This window comes from Sinocyclocheilus grahami, unplaced genomic scaffold (assembly GCF_001515645.1).
Source record: "Sinocyclocheilus grahami isolate Dianchi unplaced genomic scaffold, SAMN03320097.WGS_v1.1 scaffold1273.1, whole genome shotgun sequence".
In the NCBI taxonomy this organism is placed as follows: Eukaryota; Metazoa; Chordata; class Actinopteri; order Cypriniformes; family Cyprinidae; genus Sinocyclocheilus; species Sinocyclocheilus grahami.
The window spans coordinates 123,201-140,805 of NW_015506452.1; the positions used below are offsets into that span (position 1 = coordinate 123,201).

Genomic DNA, 17,605 nt, shown 5'->3' on the forward strand with positions numbered 1-17,605 from the left:
TTAGTTCAATAAAATTGAACTTGTTTTTTTAGCTAGGTTTACCACTTTTCCCAGTTAGCTTGACTAGCAGCATATGTTATGTTTTGGAAGCAGATCCTCTGCATGTAATGCTGTTGTGCTCGTGTCTATACTTGGCTTAACTAGCAAGACTACATTGCTTAACTAGCTTCATCAGGAAATATCAGTAACGTTACAATAAATAAAATCAATCATTTTCAAAAGATACAACTTTGTACCATTAAGGTACTAATATGTATACTTCAGGTATTAATATGCACCTTTAAGGTACTTATTTGCACCCATTAGTGGTAAATAAGGTACAAAGCTATACCTTTTGAAAGGGTACCACCCTAGTGACAGCTTTTGTACCTTTTTTCCTGCCTGAACCATACAATTCTACCCGTAAACAAGTGTTTCTCTTCTTTAACGAAACCTATTCTGTAATTCTTTTTCACTTCAGTTACTATTAGATCATCAGCTTGGCTTACACAAGACTCAAACTTATATGCACAGCTAACACATTTACTATGCTGATACTTCACACTGCCCTGAATGGCTTGTGTTACTCCATACAGCTGGTTTTAACACTTAACTCTTTAACACTAAATAATTTGCCAAGAGGGCACATGTAGTATATTTTGGACACTTGTAAACATTCTGCCACTTTAGTTGCTACCCAACTGAGCCTCCTGGAGAAGGTCATGTTAAGGGGAAACACGCACAGTTAAACTCAGGCTTTTTGTGATCACAGGGACCTTGTGTCAACAAGTCTGAATAGAGAAACACTCAGACTTACACACCGTTGGGAGTGACCGTAAGGCAGCTGGGGACACACGATGAAAGGAAGTGAGATGTATTGTAGTACATTAGTCAATAACAAAGGTTCTGCAACTGTGGTGAATCTAAGAAGAAGAAAAAAAACTCTTGTCAAAGCAGCAGAATGCTGACCCAAATTTCAGATGAGTCATTTCAGTACATGTGGGTGTAAGAATGTGTTTGTGTGAATTTGAGCATTTGTGTTTCTTTGTGGCTTTTAAACTCCTCACCTTCCCCATGAGATGTGATGCTGAAGTTTTTTGACATTTTCTGGACCACAGCACAATCTGACTAGAAGCACATTATTCATTAGGTTTCTCATGGGGATGTGGAAGAGGGTGGTGGCCGTTTGAGTGAAGCACGGAAAAATAGAGAGAGCCGAGAGGCTGAAATAACTCTTCTCAAACCATACTATCACACATTTTTCTATACTTGAAAAATCCTGAACGTGTTTATGTCACAATATCTTACACCGTTTGGACCAGCTTCCAAGATTGCCATTGCGGATCTTCTACAGGAACATGTTGGTAAAGCGTGTAGCCATGGTAAACCAGCATGAATGTGCAGAAAAACAGATATATCTGTTACTGGAAAACAGATCATTTGAACAGGGGTGAGAATTAGGCCAAACAATATAGTATTTATATCTGGCTCACGATATGGTAATATTGCAGTTCTGTCATTTAGTGTGTAATTATTAAAAACTATGATACAATTATTCTTGTCTCCTTAAAAATGTATGAAATGTTTCTTGAGCAACGATTGTCCATATTAGAATGATTTCTGAAGACTGGAGCAATGGCTGCTGAAAATTCAGCTTTGCCATCACAGGAATACATTACATTTTAAAATGTATTCAAATAGAGAAAGATATTTTAAATTGTAATAATATTTCACAATATTACAGTTTTTTTTCTGCATTTCTGATCAAATAAATGCAGCCTTGAGACCCCAAACTTTTGAACGAGAGTATATTTAATATCATTAGCTCATTCTAAGATTCATTCTGGTCGCATTTTAGTTGAATTTCCATCCATCCAATCATATCTTTTTTTTGTCACTTCAGCATTTTCTCTCTCTGCTTTTAAAGGAATTCCATATACTAATACATTACTCGTGGAGTTTCTGACAGCTGAAGTTGATCTGAGTCTTGACCCACCACACCTGTTAATATATTGAGCCCAGAGGCCCTGAGGTGGATACTTTGGCTCAGCTGACCCTCTGTCCAAGCCAGATTGTCCAGCTGTCTGATGGACATGGATGTTCAGCCCTGTTCACACTCCCTCTCCCTCTCCCTCCAGCCTTCTGCTCATGATCAGTGTGGTCGCAGTGCTGACCGTGAGCTCATATCCACTGGGACAGGAGGTGTTCACATGGCTTGATTACTTTATTTGAACAAAACAGTCAGATTCCTTCCAAATCAGCAAACCTCCTGCCTGGGCACACAGTGCCTAGGATCGCTGACAAATCTGCTTTTTATTGTTTCATGCTGTCTTTGTTTTCATCCTTCAAAACATATTGCAGTCCAGGTTTTTGGTTACATGTTTTTACAAATTTGCTGACAGTGCATTTGCTCAAACTCAAACACTCAGCATTAGTAGTAGCGGATCATTAGTAATGGGTTTGGGAGAGAAAATCTGGTTTAGCTGGTGCGTGACACTGTGTGAGCTTCAGTTTGTAGGCGGCAGTATCTGTTGAGATATCCTAGGGATGTCAGCCCACCAGATTAAAACATGCAGGCTCACAGCAATGTCACTGAGTCCTTCTATGCATAATCTAGGCATAAGAGACCAGGGGTTAACCCACTGTCTTAACTTGTCTTGAGGGAGCTTAGATGTCAGACTTTTAATGTATTTATTGGGCTTGGACCCTCCTAAAAGCCACCTTCTTGCAGAGTTTAACTAAATGACTAATTAAACATTCCTCCCTCCTTCCTTCCTCCAAGAGCAGGATTGTAGACCAGTTTGATCAGCTTTAGTTAGATCTGGTAGAGCACCTTGGATAAGCCTGTTAGGCCCTGTGGTCTCATCAGATTGACCACATTGAGCTATGAACTGTTTTGTTCCAACAGAGGACTGCACAAAAATCGCAAATTAAACACCAGTCTGACAGAGAACTAATAGAAAAATATGCTTGGGACAATTTAGACAAAGAAAAAAACGCTTGGACCAGAAAGTGACAAGACCAGAGGGATAAACATCAGTTTGATGAGGCCTTGTTTTTCTCATAAATGAGACTGAAAAAGCTTTTGGCAGTTGTCCTACATACATATGCTTTTTTCTTTTCTCATACTTGTTCTTTGCAGTCACTGGAAAAGACTATATGTACATGAACACCTCAGTATACAGAAAACGGAACGGTTTGTTGCATCAATAGAGATCACATTAAAACAATCAATCTATTTCTAATGAGTCAGTCTCTAATTAGTTTCATCGATTAGTTTGGGGTCCTGCTATTAAGTCTTATATATTGCAGAATGGCCTGCATGTGTGTAACTTAAACCTTAATGCTTTATTTTTAACCAGGAATGGGAATCTAAGAAGGGGACTTAAACTGCTGATCAAGAATGTCAAGGTTAACATGAGGACTTTTCAACCACCTTTCTCTAACACAGACTGCTGTATATGCATATATATTGACTACGACGACTGCCACTTTTGTAACTTTATAATGGGGTTAGAATGACAAAGCAGCCGCTCTATTATAATACTTTGCAGTCAAATGATGATGTCCTCTTCAAATCTGGTGAAGTTCCATGTTACAGGCACAAAATATTGAAGGATTGAGATGGTATGAGGAAATAATAGTTTGTCCTTTGAAAGTGCACAAAAGAGTTGTGGGTGGGATGTAAAGAAAGATGGGAATGCATGTGAGACAATCCACTTTAAAATAGTATGTTGAGAGAGGCATGATTGGTGACATTTGTACAAAGTGTGTTTTTACACTCCATTGCTTGCACAGTACTTCTGGGGTAACTCCTGCTCTTAACCAAGTGGTGCTAATAACGGTGTACATACAATGATTGTAAATAATTTTAACATTACTTTTTTAATCTAGCCTCAATGTATTTTACTGATACTTCGGTTTATAACCGTTTGTTTTTTCACCTTTTAATGTGAGTAACATTTGCACTTTAAAATGTCTTTAGACATGGAGATGGGAATATTATTTTAATAAAGAAAAAAAAAAAAAGTGTATTTTTGTTCCTTTGTTATAGACTTGCATGGGAATTATGGTTGTGGCTAGACGGGATACAGCTACGGCCAGAAGTGACGCAAAATCTCTCCAGATGGACAGGAAGAAAGTGAATTTTTTTTTTTTTTTAAATGGACAGTAAAGGCGACAACAAGCGAACTAATTAGCCCATGTTGTGGCAAAGTCCTCTGAACCAAAGTCTTGCTGGATGGACAGGAAAAAATTAAACGGACCATGAAGACAACTAGCGAACTAGATTTTGCAAGACTTGATATTTCCTTATATACTGGATTTACAGAAAGAGGATTAGTAGATTGTCAGTTAAATGTTTAAAGTACAACACCTTCAGTGATATCTTAATGCTGGTGAGGAACTGACCCCTCGAGAAAAAAAAAAACCCTAGTCTTCGTGTCAGATTAACAAAAGTGAACAGAAGTGTCATAAAACGTTTAATAAAGTTAAAAAGCAAACCATTTTAAAAATACAAAGTTCACAATCCACATGAAAATTTAGAGTTCACACTCAGGGGGCAAATCAACAGTCAGCTCACTTATAGTTTGTAGGAATGCCTCCATTTCATCAACGCATTCCACTGCTGCATGAGAGGAAAAATACTTAAGTTTAACTGGGCATAAAGACTTTTTGCATAGACAACTTTAAGCTACATTTCTAAATAGATCAATTACCTCTGGGCATCTTTAAAGGTGAGAGTGGCAAACATGGGTCCATAATAAGCTCTTCCACAGGTAACGTATTTGGCCACATCTGTTTTCCCAGACCAGTCAGAGAGAAACAACTGAGGTAGACTTCATCTGGAACACCGCAGGTCTCAAACTCTACAAATTTAACATGGGACAGAATTGTCAAGAGCTGAAGTCAAAAGTTTAGCTTAAAAGCCATAAAACAGCAGGTCAGTCTTACCGCTTGGATTGTATGGGTAACACTTCTCGATCTCTGGCAACTCCTCACTAGCTGGCTGAGCAGGAACCTTACACTGATGGAATAAAATCGATTTAATCAACCTACAAACAACTTTCATACGGTTTTCTCTGCATATCAAGAACAAACGGCGGTTAAGTTAGTTTGACGTTTGACATTCATTAGACATTCGTTTTTTTTGTGACATAAACTCTTTGCGGCTTTTATGTTTTGAGACCAAACTAACTCCGATAGACATAAATATATGCCCTCTATGTTGCACAAGGCTTAATTTCTAGGAATTAAAAAAATAATAATTAACCATTTAACTACGTGACGACATAATATAAAACCAATGCTAAAATGTTCGGAAAAACATAACTGTTATCGCACAACGCTCTGTTTTTGGAATTACAATTTTATGTTTTTTATAATAATTTTACAATTTTTAATGTATGCAATAATATAAATCCATTAAATGACAATACCATTTGATCTAAAGGTATGAAACCAACTGTAAAATATTCAGAATAATATTCCCTATAATGCACAAGTCTTGGTTTTCCTGATTATGCCTTTATTGTTTTTATATATAGTACTGAAACCATATTTGTCATGCTTTATATACTGTACCCACTTAAATGAATTAAACTCTGACACAGTTTGAGATAAAAAGGTATCAAACCAACTGTAAAATATTCAGAATATTATTCCCTACAATGCACAAAGCTTGGTTTCTCAGATTATGCCTTTACTGTTTTTATACATAGCACTGAAACCATATTTTTCATATGCTTTATATACTGTATCCACTTAAATTAATTAAACTCTGACACAGTTTGAGATAAAAAGGTATCAAACCAACTGTAAAATATTCAGAATATTATTCCCTACAATGCACAAAGCTTGGTTTCTCAGATTATGCCTTTACTGTTTTTATACATAGCACTGAAACCATATTTTTCATATGCTTTATATACTGTATCCACTTAAATTAATTAAACTCTGACACAGTTTGAGATAAAGGTATCAAAACAACTATACAAATCTCTAAATATTATTCACTTTAATGCACAAGGCTTAGTTTTTCAGATTATGCCTTTGTTTTTATATACAGTACTGAATACATATTTGATCAATATGACTTAAACCTCTTTGTATGCCATGGCATAGCATTTGGATATCACCATATAAATAAACAAAGCCCTCAATTTACAACTTCATGATATTTGGTTTTTAAAACCCATAATTTTTCTGATAAACAAAATTATTATTCTGTTAATTATCTTATCAAAGCTTTATATACAAGTAAAAAAAATTATACAAATAAACCATCATATTACCTTTTGTAACACTGGTCTTAAAATATATTTTGAAACTCTTTCTAATATGACATCACAAAATAAGAAGCTTATAAAAACAATACAAATTCTAAAGCTTTTCATATTTATGTAACTGCCGTAATGTTATATAGAGCTTTTTATACAGGTATTTTTATTGTTAATATATTTTTTTATATATATATATGTTTGTTCAATTTTTTATTTTTTCTGTTTTACATGCTTTAAACTGTATGACAGTGCCTTATATGTTTATGTGATGGAACTATAAAAATAAAAATAAAAAAAAAACATCCAACCATTAGTCTGCTATGAGCGAGAGATGGAGAGGAGGTTTTTTTTTATATATGTTTGTTCAATTTTTTTTTGACTAATATGCACAAGTTAATGTGAAAACAAAAAAAACCTTGTTGTACCTTTTTTTCCCTGAGATTATACATTTTTATTCAGCCATTTCACAAAGAAAATAACATTGATTGCCATTAAAGTGAAAGTGCTTTACCTAAACATGGGAGCTGATACAAATGCTCATTTTAGAAGAACATTTCAGATGGAGCTTAAAGGCTTTTGCATCTCTACTTTTCATATGCTTTCAATAGATAAATTAGCCCTGTGCATTATGGGGAATAATATTCTGAATATTTTACAGTTGATTTGATAGCTTTATCTGAAACGGTGTCAGAGTTTAATTCATTTAGGGGGGTACAGTATATAAAACCTAAAAAAATATAGAGATTCAGTACTGTATATAAAAACTGTAAAGGCATAATCTGAAAAAACAAGCCTTGTGCATTATAGGGAATAATATTCTAAATATTTTACAGTTGTTTGATACATTTATCTCAAACTGTGTCAGAGTTTAATTAATTTAAGTGGATACAGTATGTAAAACATATGAAAAATATGGTTTCAGTGCTATATATAAAAACAGTAAAGGCATAAACTGAAAAAAACAAGACTTGTGCATTATAGGGAATATTATTCTGAATATTTTACAGTTGGGTTTCATACCTTTAGATCAAATGGTGTTGTCGTTTAATGGATTTATATTATTGCATACATTAAAAATTGTACAATTATTATAAAAAAAACAAAATTGTAATTCCAAAAACGGAGCTTCGTGCGATAACAGTTGTTTTTCCGAACATTTTAGCATTGGTTTTATATTAAAATGTCACGTAGTTAAATTGTTTAATTAATTTAAATGGTTAATTATTCTTTTTTAATTCCTAGAAATTAAGCCTTGTGCAACATGAAGGGCATATATTTATGTCTATCTGAGCTAGTTTGGGCTCAAAACATAAAAGCCTTTAAAGAGTTTAATTGGCAAAAAACCCGAATGTCTAATGAATGTCAAACTAACTTCACCGCCGTCCAGAACGAACCTTGGCTTCAGCAGGTTTAGTCTTCTCCTCTGCTTTATGAGATGCTGCTTGGGTAGCAACAACCTTATTTATGACTCCCAAAGCTTTTCGGCCCGATTGCAGAGGAGCTCCAGGACGTGCCTTTCCTGCTGCCAGAGGTGTTCTCAAGCACTGATCTGAAAATGTGACAGACGTAAATTAGGGACTTGGTGAGTAGTCTCTTTTTGGTTAGGAGACGAAGCCTATATTGGCACTGACCTGGAGCAGAGTGCAGTCTGTTCTGGCGAGATTTGATGGCTGGAGTGGTCAGTCTGCCGTTCTCCTGATCCAAGTAAATCATGGTGTCCATTTTTGTATCTTTGTATCTATCGACAGGGTGAAAAGCAAGACAATGAAATGCAGCTTGTTTGGTTCAAATAATGCCATTCATGATTTGTAACTTAGCGACTCGTTCAGCTTGGTCAAGTCCGTTTGCCAATTTTACGTTAAATAAAAAAGTGACCCGCAGAATATCACCTGACTTTAATCACTATATACAGTTTAACTTAAACTTCGTTTTTTCTTCTTTTTTTTTAGTTAAAACTTACCGTTTCTCTGTGTTTAGTCTTTCCTTTTCTACACAAGCAAAATGCCGTTTGTTTTGGTTCCGCGTGTCCCGGCTGAGTTTTAAAAAGCAACCTGCTTCCTGATTGGCTGATGGCTTTTCCTCGTTGACCAGGCGATGCTCTTCTTCGTTCATTGGGTTACAGCGACAGTGCCAGCTTATGGCCAGAGTGAGTAAAGCTAGTGATGGGAGAAACGAAGCTTTTCGAAGCATTGAACCAATTGCTTCGAAAAATGATTCGATGTTTCGAAGCACTTGAAACAGCTATGGAGACAGATCAGCCTCAAAAATAACACATTTGCAAAACAAAATTCATAAATGCACAGCACAATTTACATTTACAAAATCCGATTCGTAAATTCAAAACACAATTCACAAATACACAAGTAAAAGCATAAATATTTCCCCAAATGCTCACACAAATGCATCTTACCTAAATGAATTTAAAATGTTTACACAAATATGTATATATACATTTCTTGAATTAATTTCCATCACACATTTATGAATGATGTTACATGTATTTATGGATCGTTGAATCTGCATTTGCAAATGGTCACATGTGCATGCTTTGAATTTGTGTGTGGTATTTTTGAGACCTTCCTGGCAGGTTAAGATTCATAAATGTCTTTTTTTGGAGGATGTTCCGTTCAGTCAATCGCGGTGAGCTTTTAATCCACCAAACAAAACACTCTTTACTGAACAGACTCAAGAAGCTCAAGGCTGTGCTTGTACTGTGCAATGTTCCATGATCGGGATTTGTTTTGCAAATGAGTTATTTTTGAGGCTGATCTGTCTCCATAAACAGCACATGCTGGCGACACCTGCTGGTGAAAACGTTGTAAAAGCATCAAGAACTCAGACCAAACTTACTAAACAAACCGAAATGTTTTTTTTTAGAAATATTTTTTAAAATAAATGATAAACACTTAAATACTATTAAATAGCAGTGCTTGTTATGTGTTTTAAGTATAATCAAACCCTTAACACAATGAACTAAATTAATTATTTAATGAATTCATTAATTTATGTAATTAATTTAATTAAGTGTTTTCATTAGAGCTGTCTATAAAAAGCAGCAGGCAAGAGTAGTGTTATCAGTCAGGAGAAGGGGGTGGATTTAATTCTATCGTAAGATCATTTTGTTATTTTTAAGGTATGATGTGATTTGTAGGTTGAAAGTACTGAATGTTTTTACACATTTTTTAAACTATATAGCCATCTGTGTTAAAGGGAAGTTATCCTTTGTTTAACCCACAACATCTGGCCCTGAATTCTTAATTTTTTTATAGTAAAATTTCGTGGGATTTGATGTCACATGATTAACTGGGCAACCAGAAGTGGTTCATCATGGGTTCACTTTGAGATCAACACCCCCTAGTGGTGAACCATCGGAGTTCCGAAATTAATTTATTGGGCACCTAGAAATATTGCATAATCTTAAACATTTCTCAAATTTTTTTTACAATTTTTTTTATGTATTTACAGGTTTGAATTACACCCCTGACTCAGACTTGCGTACCGCACTGTACATAATGACATGCATACACTGACCATTATTGGTTTTACTTAGTGCCATTTATTATGGTCAGTGCTTATGGATTTTACATCAGCCTTACAGCGCATTACGTTTAACTAGCAAAACAAAGCAAGAAGAAAAAACAAGTAAAGCTTTGAACCCTTAAATAGGCTAAATCAAAGAGTGGACTCGTAGAACAGCATCCTTTTTTGTGTCCTGCTACAGATGAGTCTGTATGGTGATTTATGTGTGTCCATGTGATCTTCACTTTCATTGTTGTGTAGAAATAGGCCTACTTTCTTCAGTGCAACAATGAACCAAGTCCAGGTCCTTGTTATAGGCCACTATTTAACTGTAATTGATAGGGAGTCAACACTTTTCACTTTTACAGTCATTTGTGCAATACTTTGTTCATTAAGAGTGGTTTATCCATTAGAATAAAAGGTAGTAGAACCAGTAGAAAATATTGACAAGGAGAAATACCATGGGGAAAAATACACGTGCATGTCTGTCGATGTTGTTAGGATTCTCGACACTCATCATGGATGCTGCTCGGCGAGACATTTGCTTTACGGAGGACAAACCGCACCCCTTCTCTTTCTTCTTGTCTGTGGCCTCATTCCCTTCGCATGTCACAGATTGTTCAGGCGTCTCCTGCTGAGTGGATTCTTCAGTCTGCATCTTTTTGGGTGACGTTGAATTTGCCAAGTGAGTCATACCATTTGACTCCTCAAATTCTTTGAGCAGTTCCTGTGAAAATTTCATGTAAAAATGTTAAAATACAACAGGTTGTAAAAATGTGTCATTTTAGCCTCTATCCAGAGGTTTCTCACCCTTTGCACATCTACAATGGTTTGGTGCTGCATGGTGCAGAAATGAGCACAGGCATATTCCAGCAGAGCACCAAAGATGAAGGTGAAACAGATGCCGAGATAGACGTCGATAGCCTTAATGAAGCAGTTGGCATTGGGAAGCGAGGTCCTGGCACCCATCATTAGTGTGGTCATGGTAAGAACGGTGGTCACCCCTGTCAAATAAATGGATTTGATAGAGAATATTTAGTTTTTCTATAATCCAGAAATCTTTTGTAGCAAATGTTTTTTTTAGAGTAATAAGCTCTTGGAATCACTGACCGATGCAGGTACGAGCTGGAACGGAGGATTGACTGATCCAAAAAGACACCCATGACAGAACCACCAGCAGTGTTGAGGGCACATATGTCTCCAGAATGAAGAACAGCACATTTCTACGTAAAGAGAAGTGCAGCACTAGCTTCGGGTAAAAACCTGCAACAGATCCAGAATATTGCAGGTTATTCACTGTAAAAAAGAAAAAAAATGTGTGCAATTTTCACAAAAAGTACTAAAAATGCTACATTAAAAATAGTTCATTGATTAACTGTAAGATATTTTATCATATACAATGGAAATGGTTGTAAATGGTTTAATATTGCATTATATATAAAATAAAAAAAAATTTCCAAGTAAAAACCATATATATATATATATATATATATATATATCTGTGTGTGAGTGTGTGAAAAAAAATATAAAAATACATTCCCAGAAGTCCCTGCGGTTGCTTTCTGTTTTAATACCTGTATTATCGTGGTTTTCGGTACATTATAATGTAAAATGCTAATATTGGTAGTTGTAGTATCACTTAAAAATGTGTGATTATGAGATAAAATATACAGGCACCAACATGCCATCCTGTAATAGCTGATAGATTGTCAGTGTATTATTTATGGTGCTTTTTTTAACTGTAAATTTAACTGATTTAAAAAAAAAATTTTAGACAGCAGTTTCTAGCAGCACTAGCAGCACTAGCAACACCAAAGTTTTATTACTAGGAAATACATGTAATGATTAAATGTACAATGGGACCAAAAAGTAGTATGAATTGTAGTCCATTAAAAAAATTAATAAACAGATGATCAAACCAAGTGGCATCTGCAGACAAATATGCTATGCAATTGTTTGGATTATCATTCTAAACCTAAAACCTCTTTTTGTGGAATAGTTATGCTTGTGGTGCTTGTGCTATTTTCTTTGAAATGCCACTTGGATGATCTTTTGTTATCAAACGGAGTGACATTCATACATCTTTAAGTCTGGCTTAAGTGTCCAAATTCTTTTTTAGGATTTTGTAAACCATGATTGCGGTGTAAGCCGCTTAGAAGGACGGCGTCTGCCAAATGCGTAAATATAAATGTAGAATGTGACTGAAAGACTGACTGGTACTTTTTAGTAAAATAAACTAAAAGTGGCCAAGATATTCACAATAAAATTAGATGTTTTTACCTGTTTCATACGCAGCTTCAGATACGGTTGTGTAGTAGCTCTCCACACTGTACTGGGCCAGACGCAGTGTATCTAACCCCTTCACTGAGTCATTCCCTCGGGTCCAGTAAAACACTACATCCTGTAAATTATAGCCCCCTGAACATGTATGCACACACATACAGATTTAAGGGTTTGAACAGGCTGCTCTTGAATAACCAGTAAAATAAAATAAGGAAAAACCAGTTTGAGAGTGAAAACGCTTACAGCTTTCTAATTGCAAAGTACACTCTTGTCTATCCATAGGATACTTGGTGAGGTCCATGATGCAGGCGATGGTTGCTGTTATGCTGTGGAGAAAGGGAGGAATATTGATTGAACCATTTCAGTGGGAATGTTCCCCAGATGCACATACATCTGCCTGGAGCAGCTGTTCAGTCTTTGGTAAGAAGTTGTAAATTCAGTGTTTACCGAAGAGCGTAGAGCACAGTGCCATTGCTGAAGATGCGGATCAGACGGTTCTCCACAGTTACATCATGGAGGAAAGAACGCTTAGAATCAGGGATGAACGTATCAGGGATCCACAGCAAAGAAACCAGCCGTCCGTCCAGACTAAGACTTTCATTTCCAGGGAATATGAGGCGGGAATCTCGCCATCGTTGTCTTAGGAAGATGGTGGTTGTGTAGTCCTAAAGGTATATGAACAGAATTGATCAGAATCCCGTTAATCTGTTGCCTGAAGCCTCATATCAGAGTAAGTTTATAAATGTAAATAATACCATGTTAATCTCAGAGATGGCATCAATACTGGCAATATCCAGACTCATTCCAATTTCAACAGGCCCCTCTGTGGAAACAAAGAATGTGTTCTTATTATTGGGTTTTAATTATTTAAATAACTATATGTTTTTTTTAAATTCTCCATCTATATTTAATTAGCTTCAGGTAGCCCTCACGGTTAAAGTTTGGCCTTAGGTATCGATTGTAGCCTTTCATCAGCTTCTGTATGGTGGGCTGCAGTTGTGAATCATTCCGCTCGCCATAATGATTCCCATAAAATCCTCTTTCACTGGGAGACAGGGAGAAATGTTAATAGTGTGGATGTCTGGTGATTCTTAGTCTCAGTGCGTCAGATGTTTATCTCTCACCCGTTTGTAATCAACAGAAATAGACTCATCCAGAACAGAAGATAGAGCAGCATTCTGTGATAATGTGAGACAGATGAGCAGTGGCTGTGAAGAGAATTTAAGAAAAATATGTTAAAATTTTCCCCATCATGTACGGATCATGGCCCTTCGACACCCTGGGCACCAGCTGCTGATGGTCCTAACCTTGTCATCCCACACACTGTTCAGTGTTTCTCCTGCCATTATATTAGGGGGGCGATATTATATTAAGCCGCAAAACGACTATTTGAATATGAATTATTCGTGTCTCTGTGTTAATGAAATGGCGCAGACGTGCGGTTTTGTTGTACTGATGCTTGCTGCGATTTCAGTCTGCCGTCTCACTAAATAATACATAAATACATGAATACATGAACAACATCTCCAGAACTGCGCTGAGAGTCACTTCATGAGCATTTGACCGTTTAGGGATAGTAAAACTATCTTCATATCATATACACACAGAAATGTAAAGGTATTCACGGCAACCCATCAAAATAAAAGTTCGGTTTAACTTGAAGGCATTGTGGCAGAAATATATGACTATTGTTGAGTAGAATGTATGTAATAGGCATCATGGCCCTTCGACACCCTGGGCACCAGTTGCTGATGGTCCTAACCTTGTCATCCCACACACTGTTCAGTGTTTCTCCTGCCATTATATTAGGGGGGCGATATTATATTAAGCCGCAAAACGACTATTTGAATATGAATTATTCGTGTCTCTGTGTTAATGAAATGGCGCAGACGTGCGGTTTTGTTTGCCACTTGTACTGATGCTTGCTGCGATTTCAGTCTGCCGTCTCACTAAATAATACATAAATACATGAATACATGAACAACATCTCCAGAACTGCGCTGAGAGTCACTTCATGAGCATTTGACCGTTTAGGGATAGTAAAACTATCTTCATATCATATACACACAGAAATGTAAAGGTATTCACGGCAACCCATCAAAATAAAAGTTCGGTTTAACTTGAAGGCATTGTGGCAGAAATATATGACTATTGTTGAGTAGAATGTACGTAATACTATGCTACTACGTAAATTATTAAAACGTCACATTTTAAGGAATAATCACACAATAATTCATCCATGATTTAATAGTAAATCCCCTTTTGTTTGCAAAAAAAGTTTAATTTTCATTATTAAAAAATAAATTAATGTTTTATGCCTTCATTTGATAATCAGACCAATTTAAATACACAACACAATAATAAAAAATAATAAAAAAAACATCATTTTTAATGAATAATCATACAATATTTCTTCAATGTTTTAATTGTAGTATTAAATGACTTTTATTTTCCCAAAAATAAAATGTGTTTAATTTTCATTACTCAAAAGATAGATTAAATGAATATGTTATGCCTTAAAAATGTAATACACACAGAATTTCAGAGCAAAAAATCACAAGGCTATTGTAAGAATAAATGAAACTTGTTTTTATGCTTTCAAATAATTAGAAATGCTAAATCAGAATTTGGTAACAAAAAAACATAAGGTTGGAAAAAATAAAACATTTCATCGGGCCCTAAACATGTAATTTTTGTAAAACTTTTAATAAATTGATGTTAAATTGTTTAAGTTTCATGATTTTAATTAATTAGACATGCTTTCTGATTAATAAAATGTAATTTAACCGTTAAAAAAAACACAAAAACAAATTAGAGAATAAGATCTTTTGATTGCGCCTTTGTATTCCATGTTTGGCTCTTGAAATGTCTTAGACTTCTGGCTTTATTTCTTACAATTGAGATTTTATATAAAAATTATGCCTGGCAAAGGACTGCAGTTTTAGCTTCTTGTCTAGTTTATTTAAAGGGAGAGTTGACCCAAAAATGAAAATTCTGTCATCATTTACTCACCCTCAAGTTATTCCAAACCTGTTTGATTTTTTTTTCTTTTTCTGTTGAACATAAAAGTAGATTGTTGGTTGGTTACAGTTGCTGGTCTCAACTGTCTTACATGGGTTGGGTGGGGTGTTTCCCCCTGGCTAGAATACCTAAAGTAGGGCTGTAGTCCAGACTCAAGACATTTTTCTATGGTCTCGGACTTGTCTCGGACTCGTTGGTGTTTGCACTCGGACTTGTCTCGGACTTGGTCATTGGACTCCACAAATGTTCTCATTTGGACTCGGTCTTGACTTGGACTCGAAACTTTTGGACTTGGACTTGACTTGGACTCAAACCTCTTTGGACTCGGTCTTGACTCGGTCTCGACTAGTCCTGGTCTTGGACTTGTCTTGGACTCGACAAAGCTGGACTTGACTACAGCTCTAACCTAAAGGGCACTTTAGGGTCCATGATTAAAGGGGCAGGGGCTCGAGCCCCCCATAAACTGTTTGCCCCCAAAATATCTTCTTTTATATTCAACAGAAGACAGAAAGTCAAACTGGGTTAGAACAATTTGAGGGTGAGTAAATAATGACAGAATATTAATTTTTTGGGTGAACTATCCCTTTAAATGACTGATTTGATTGTGAATAGCAATTGTGAATAGAAATTTCCATGACTTTTCCTGTTCTGGTAAACACGATTTTAAAATCCCATGACATTTTCAGATTTTCAGTGATTGTGGGAACCCTGTCTGCAATATCTTTTTGCAGTATTAATACACTTGGTAATTCTATTAATACACTTTTGTATGCAGTTATAATTTGTTAATTGAGAACATTTAAGCACTGCTTCTCAATGAATATTAATTTTCCATTAGAATTTTTTTTCAGGTGTCTCTCAGCTGAAGGTCCTGGGGGACTGGTCCTGTTGACCCTCCTAAATACCCATAAACCATGCAAACTTTAATGTCCCAGAACTTTACCACAAGATGGCAGCAGTCCTCTCTGCCCACACGCATGCAACTGCACCACCAACAGATTTTCATTAATGTACCATTTTATTAAATGCACAACTTCCCAGTCACTCTTTCTCTTCACTTTAATCTTATGATGCTGATTGCCTTGCCTCAAGACATACCAGCAATTGCCACTGCAGTTATTGTCATGGGACCTGAACAAGAAGTAGTCCGTAATGAAAGGCACTGGACCATTTTACCACAGATCAGCCCCCACCAACCATTTCTCTTTCTCTCTTTCTTTCTTTTTCTTTTATTCTAAGTCTCTCTCTCCTCCTCTCTTTTTCTCAATGGATTCTTTTAGATTAGAGCAATTTTTCAAAATGTCAGTGCACTTCTATTTCTAAATTAGTCACATAAATCAGACATTTTGCCCCCTGATGTGTGACAGTGTACAAGTCTTGAGAGTATCACGTGTCAGTAATTTAACATGAATATATTTAAATATATATATATTTTTTCCAGCTTTTTCACAAGCCCTCACTATTGCAGTAATTTAAAATCACATATTAACTGCCAGAATTATCGTTACAAAATCTATCACATATATTCTCCAGAATGTAAACAGTGTTCCATCTTCTTGTAGGCACGTCACCCGTCTCATCATTCCCACTACATATTCTTTCTCATTTCCATTTTCCCATTCTTCAATTATTCCTCTCCTCCTCCACCTCCTCCCTCCATCCATCAGCTGTCCCCGTCTCTGTCATGCCGCATGAACATCACAATGACAGCAGTTACCTGTGGAGATCTGAGATGCAGATCATTGTGGCTGTACCCTTCACTCTTCTTCTTGGTCTCTTTTTCTCTCTTAGTGTTCCAGCAAGACGTATCCAGGTTGTTCTCAATCCTTTTCTTTGTCTCCTTTTTTCATGGGTCTCCTGTGACTTAAACTTGACTAGCTCAGAGAATAACCCCTCTCTGCCTCCCCATTCCCCCAACCTCCTAATGTCTCTCTCTCCCCCTCTCTCTCTCTCTCTTATGTACATGTGCACAGCTGTATCTCATGCCTCTGATGGCACCTGTAGTTTTATAGATGAATCTCTTCATTGCTCGGCTCCCTATAAATCAGTGTCATTGACAATCTCATGTGGCTTGTGACATGCTGAATTCTTCTAATCTCTATCTTTTCCTCTCACGCAACTGCCCCCTTTTTAGTTTCAATCACAATGCTGTTTGTTCCTTGTAGCAAATTTACATCCCATTTTGCATCGTTGTCTTTCATTTCTTTTGTTTCCTGTGTCCCTATCATTTTTGACACACCTGCTACTTTTGAAGTTTCTGTGAGATGATATATGACATTTTATTTCCCCAATTCTCCTTTCTATCTCTATCTCTTGTCATGCTGTTTTCTCCCCATCTTTTCATCATGTTTATCAGTATGTTCTTTTAGGATTTCTCAGGATAGAGTGTTTAGCAGTAGGCTGTCTACTGTACTATTTATACCCAGTCAAAAATGGATTGTCATTTCGAATCATTAGCTGAAAACGTAATGCTTAATGCTTTCCAGCAATGCTACATCCACAAACTAGGTGTCAGAATCAGT

The 17,605-nt window shown here is 36.2% G+C and overlaps 2 protein-coding genes and 1 long non-coding RNA gene across 4 annotated transcripts; 1 reads left to right on the forward strand and 2 right to left on the reverse strand.

Annotated features, from left to right (window-relative positions):
- Positions 1 to 4,505: 4,505 nt before the first annotated feature.
- LOC107568691 (securin-like) lies at positions 4,506 to 8,387 on the reverse strand. Of its 2 annotated transcripts, none has more exons than XM_016254671.1 (6): positions 8,221 to 8,387; positions 7,892 to 7,998; positions 7,655 to 7,809; positions 4,933 to 5,005; positions 4,698 to 4,847; positions 4,506 to 4,606 (listed from the first exon to the last, which is right to left on the reverse strand). In XM_016254671.1, the coding sequence occupies exons 1-6, from the start codon at positions 8,370 to 8,372 to the stop codon at positions 4,521 to 4,523; spliced, it is 723 nt and encodes a 240-aa protein (XP_016110157.1). In that variant the 5' UTR covers positions 8,373 to 8,387; the 3' UTR covers positions 4,506 to 4,520. The 2 variants fall into 2 exon arrangements, with proteins under 2 accessions (XP_016110157.1, XP_016110158.1); XM_016254672.1 differs by having other exon boundaries at positions 7,892 to 7,990; positions 8,221 to 8,298.
- A 1,369-nt stretch (positions 8,388 to 9,756) lies between these two features.
- Positions 9,757 to 13,396, reverse strand: gabrp (gamma-aminobutyric acid type A receptor subunit pi). Its single transcript, XM_016254670.1, has 9 exons — positions 13,187 to 13,396; positions 12,995 to 13,107; positions 12,818 to 12,885; positions 12,510 to 12,727; positions 12,306 to 12,388; positions 12,060 to 12,197; positions 10,890 to 11,042; positions 10,590 to 10,783; positions 9,757 to 10,506 (listed from the first exon to the last, which is right to left on the reverse strand). The coding sequence occupies exons 1-9, from the start codon at positions 13,237 to 13,239 to the stop codon at positions 10,189 to 10,191; spliced, it is 1,338 nt and encodes a 445-aa protein (XP_016110156.1). The 5' UTR covers positions 13,240 to 13,396; the 3' UTR covers positions 9,757 to 10,188.
- Positions 10,971 to 16,272, forward strand: LOC107568692 (uncharacterized). The gene is made up of 4 exons (XR_001606798.1): positions 10,971 to 11,034; positions 12,345 to 12,482; positions 15,770 to 15,828; positions 15,935 to 16,272. It is a non-coding gene; the product is annotated as an uncharacterized lncRNA (long non-coding RNA).
- Positions 16,273 to 17,605: the final 1,333 nt, after the last annotated feature.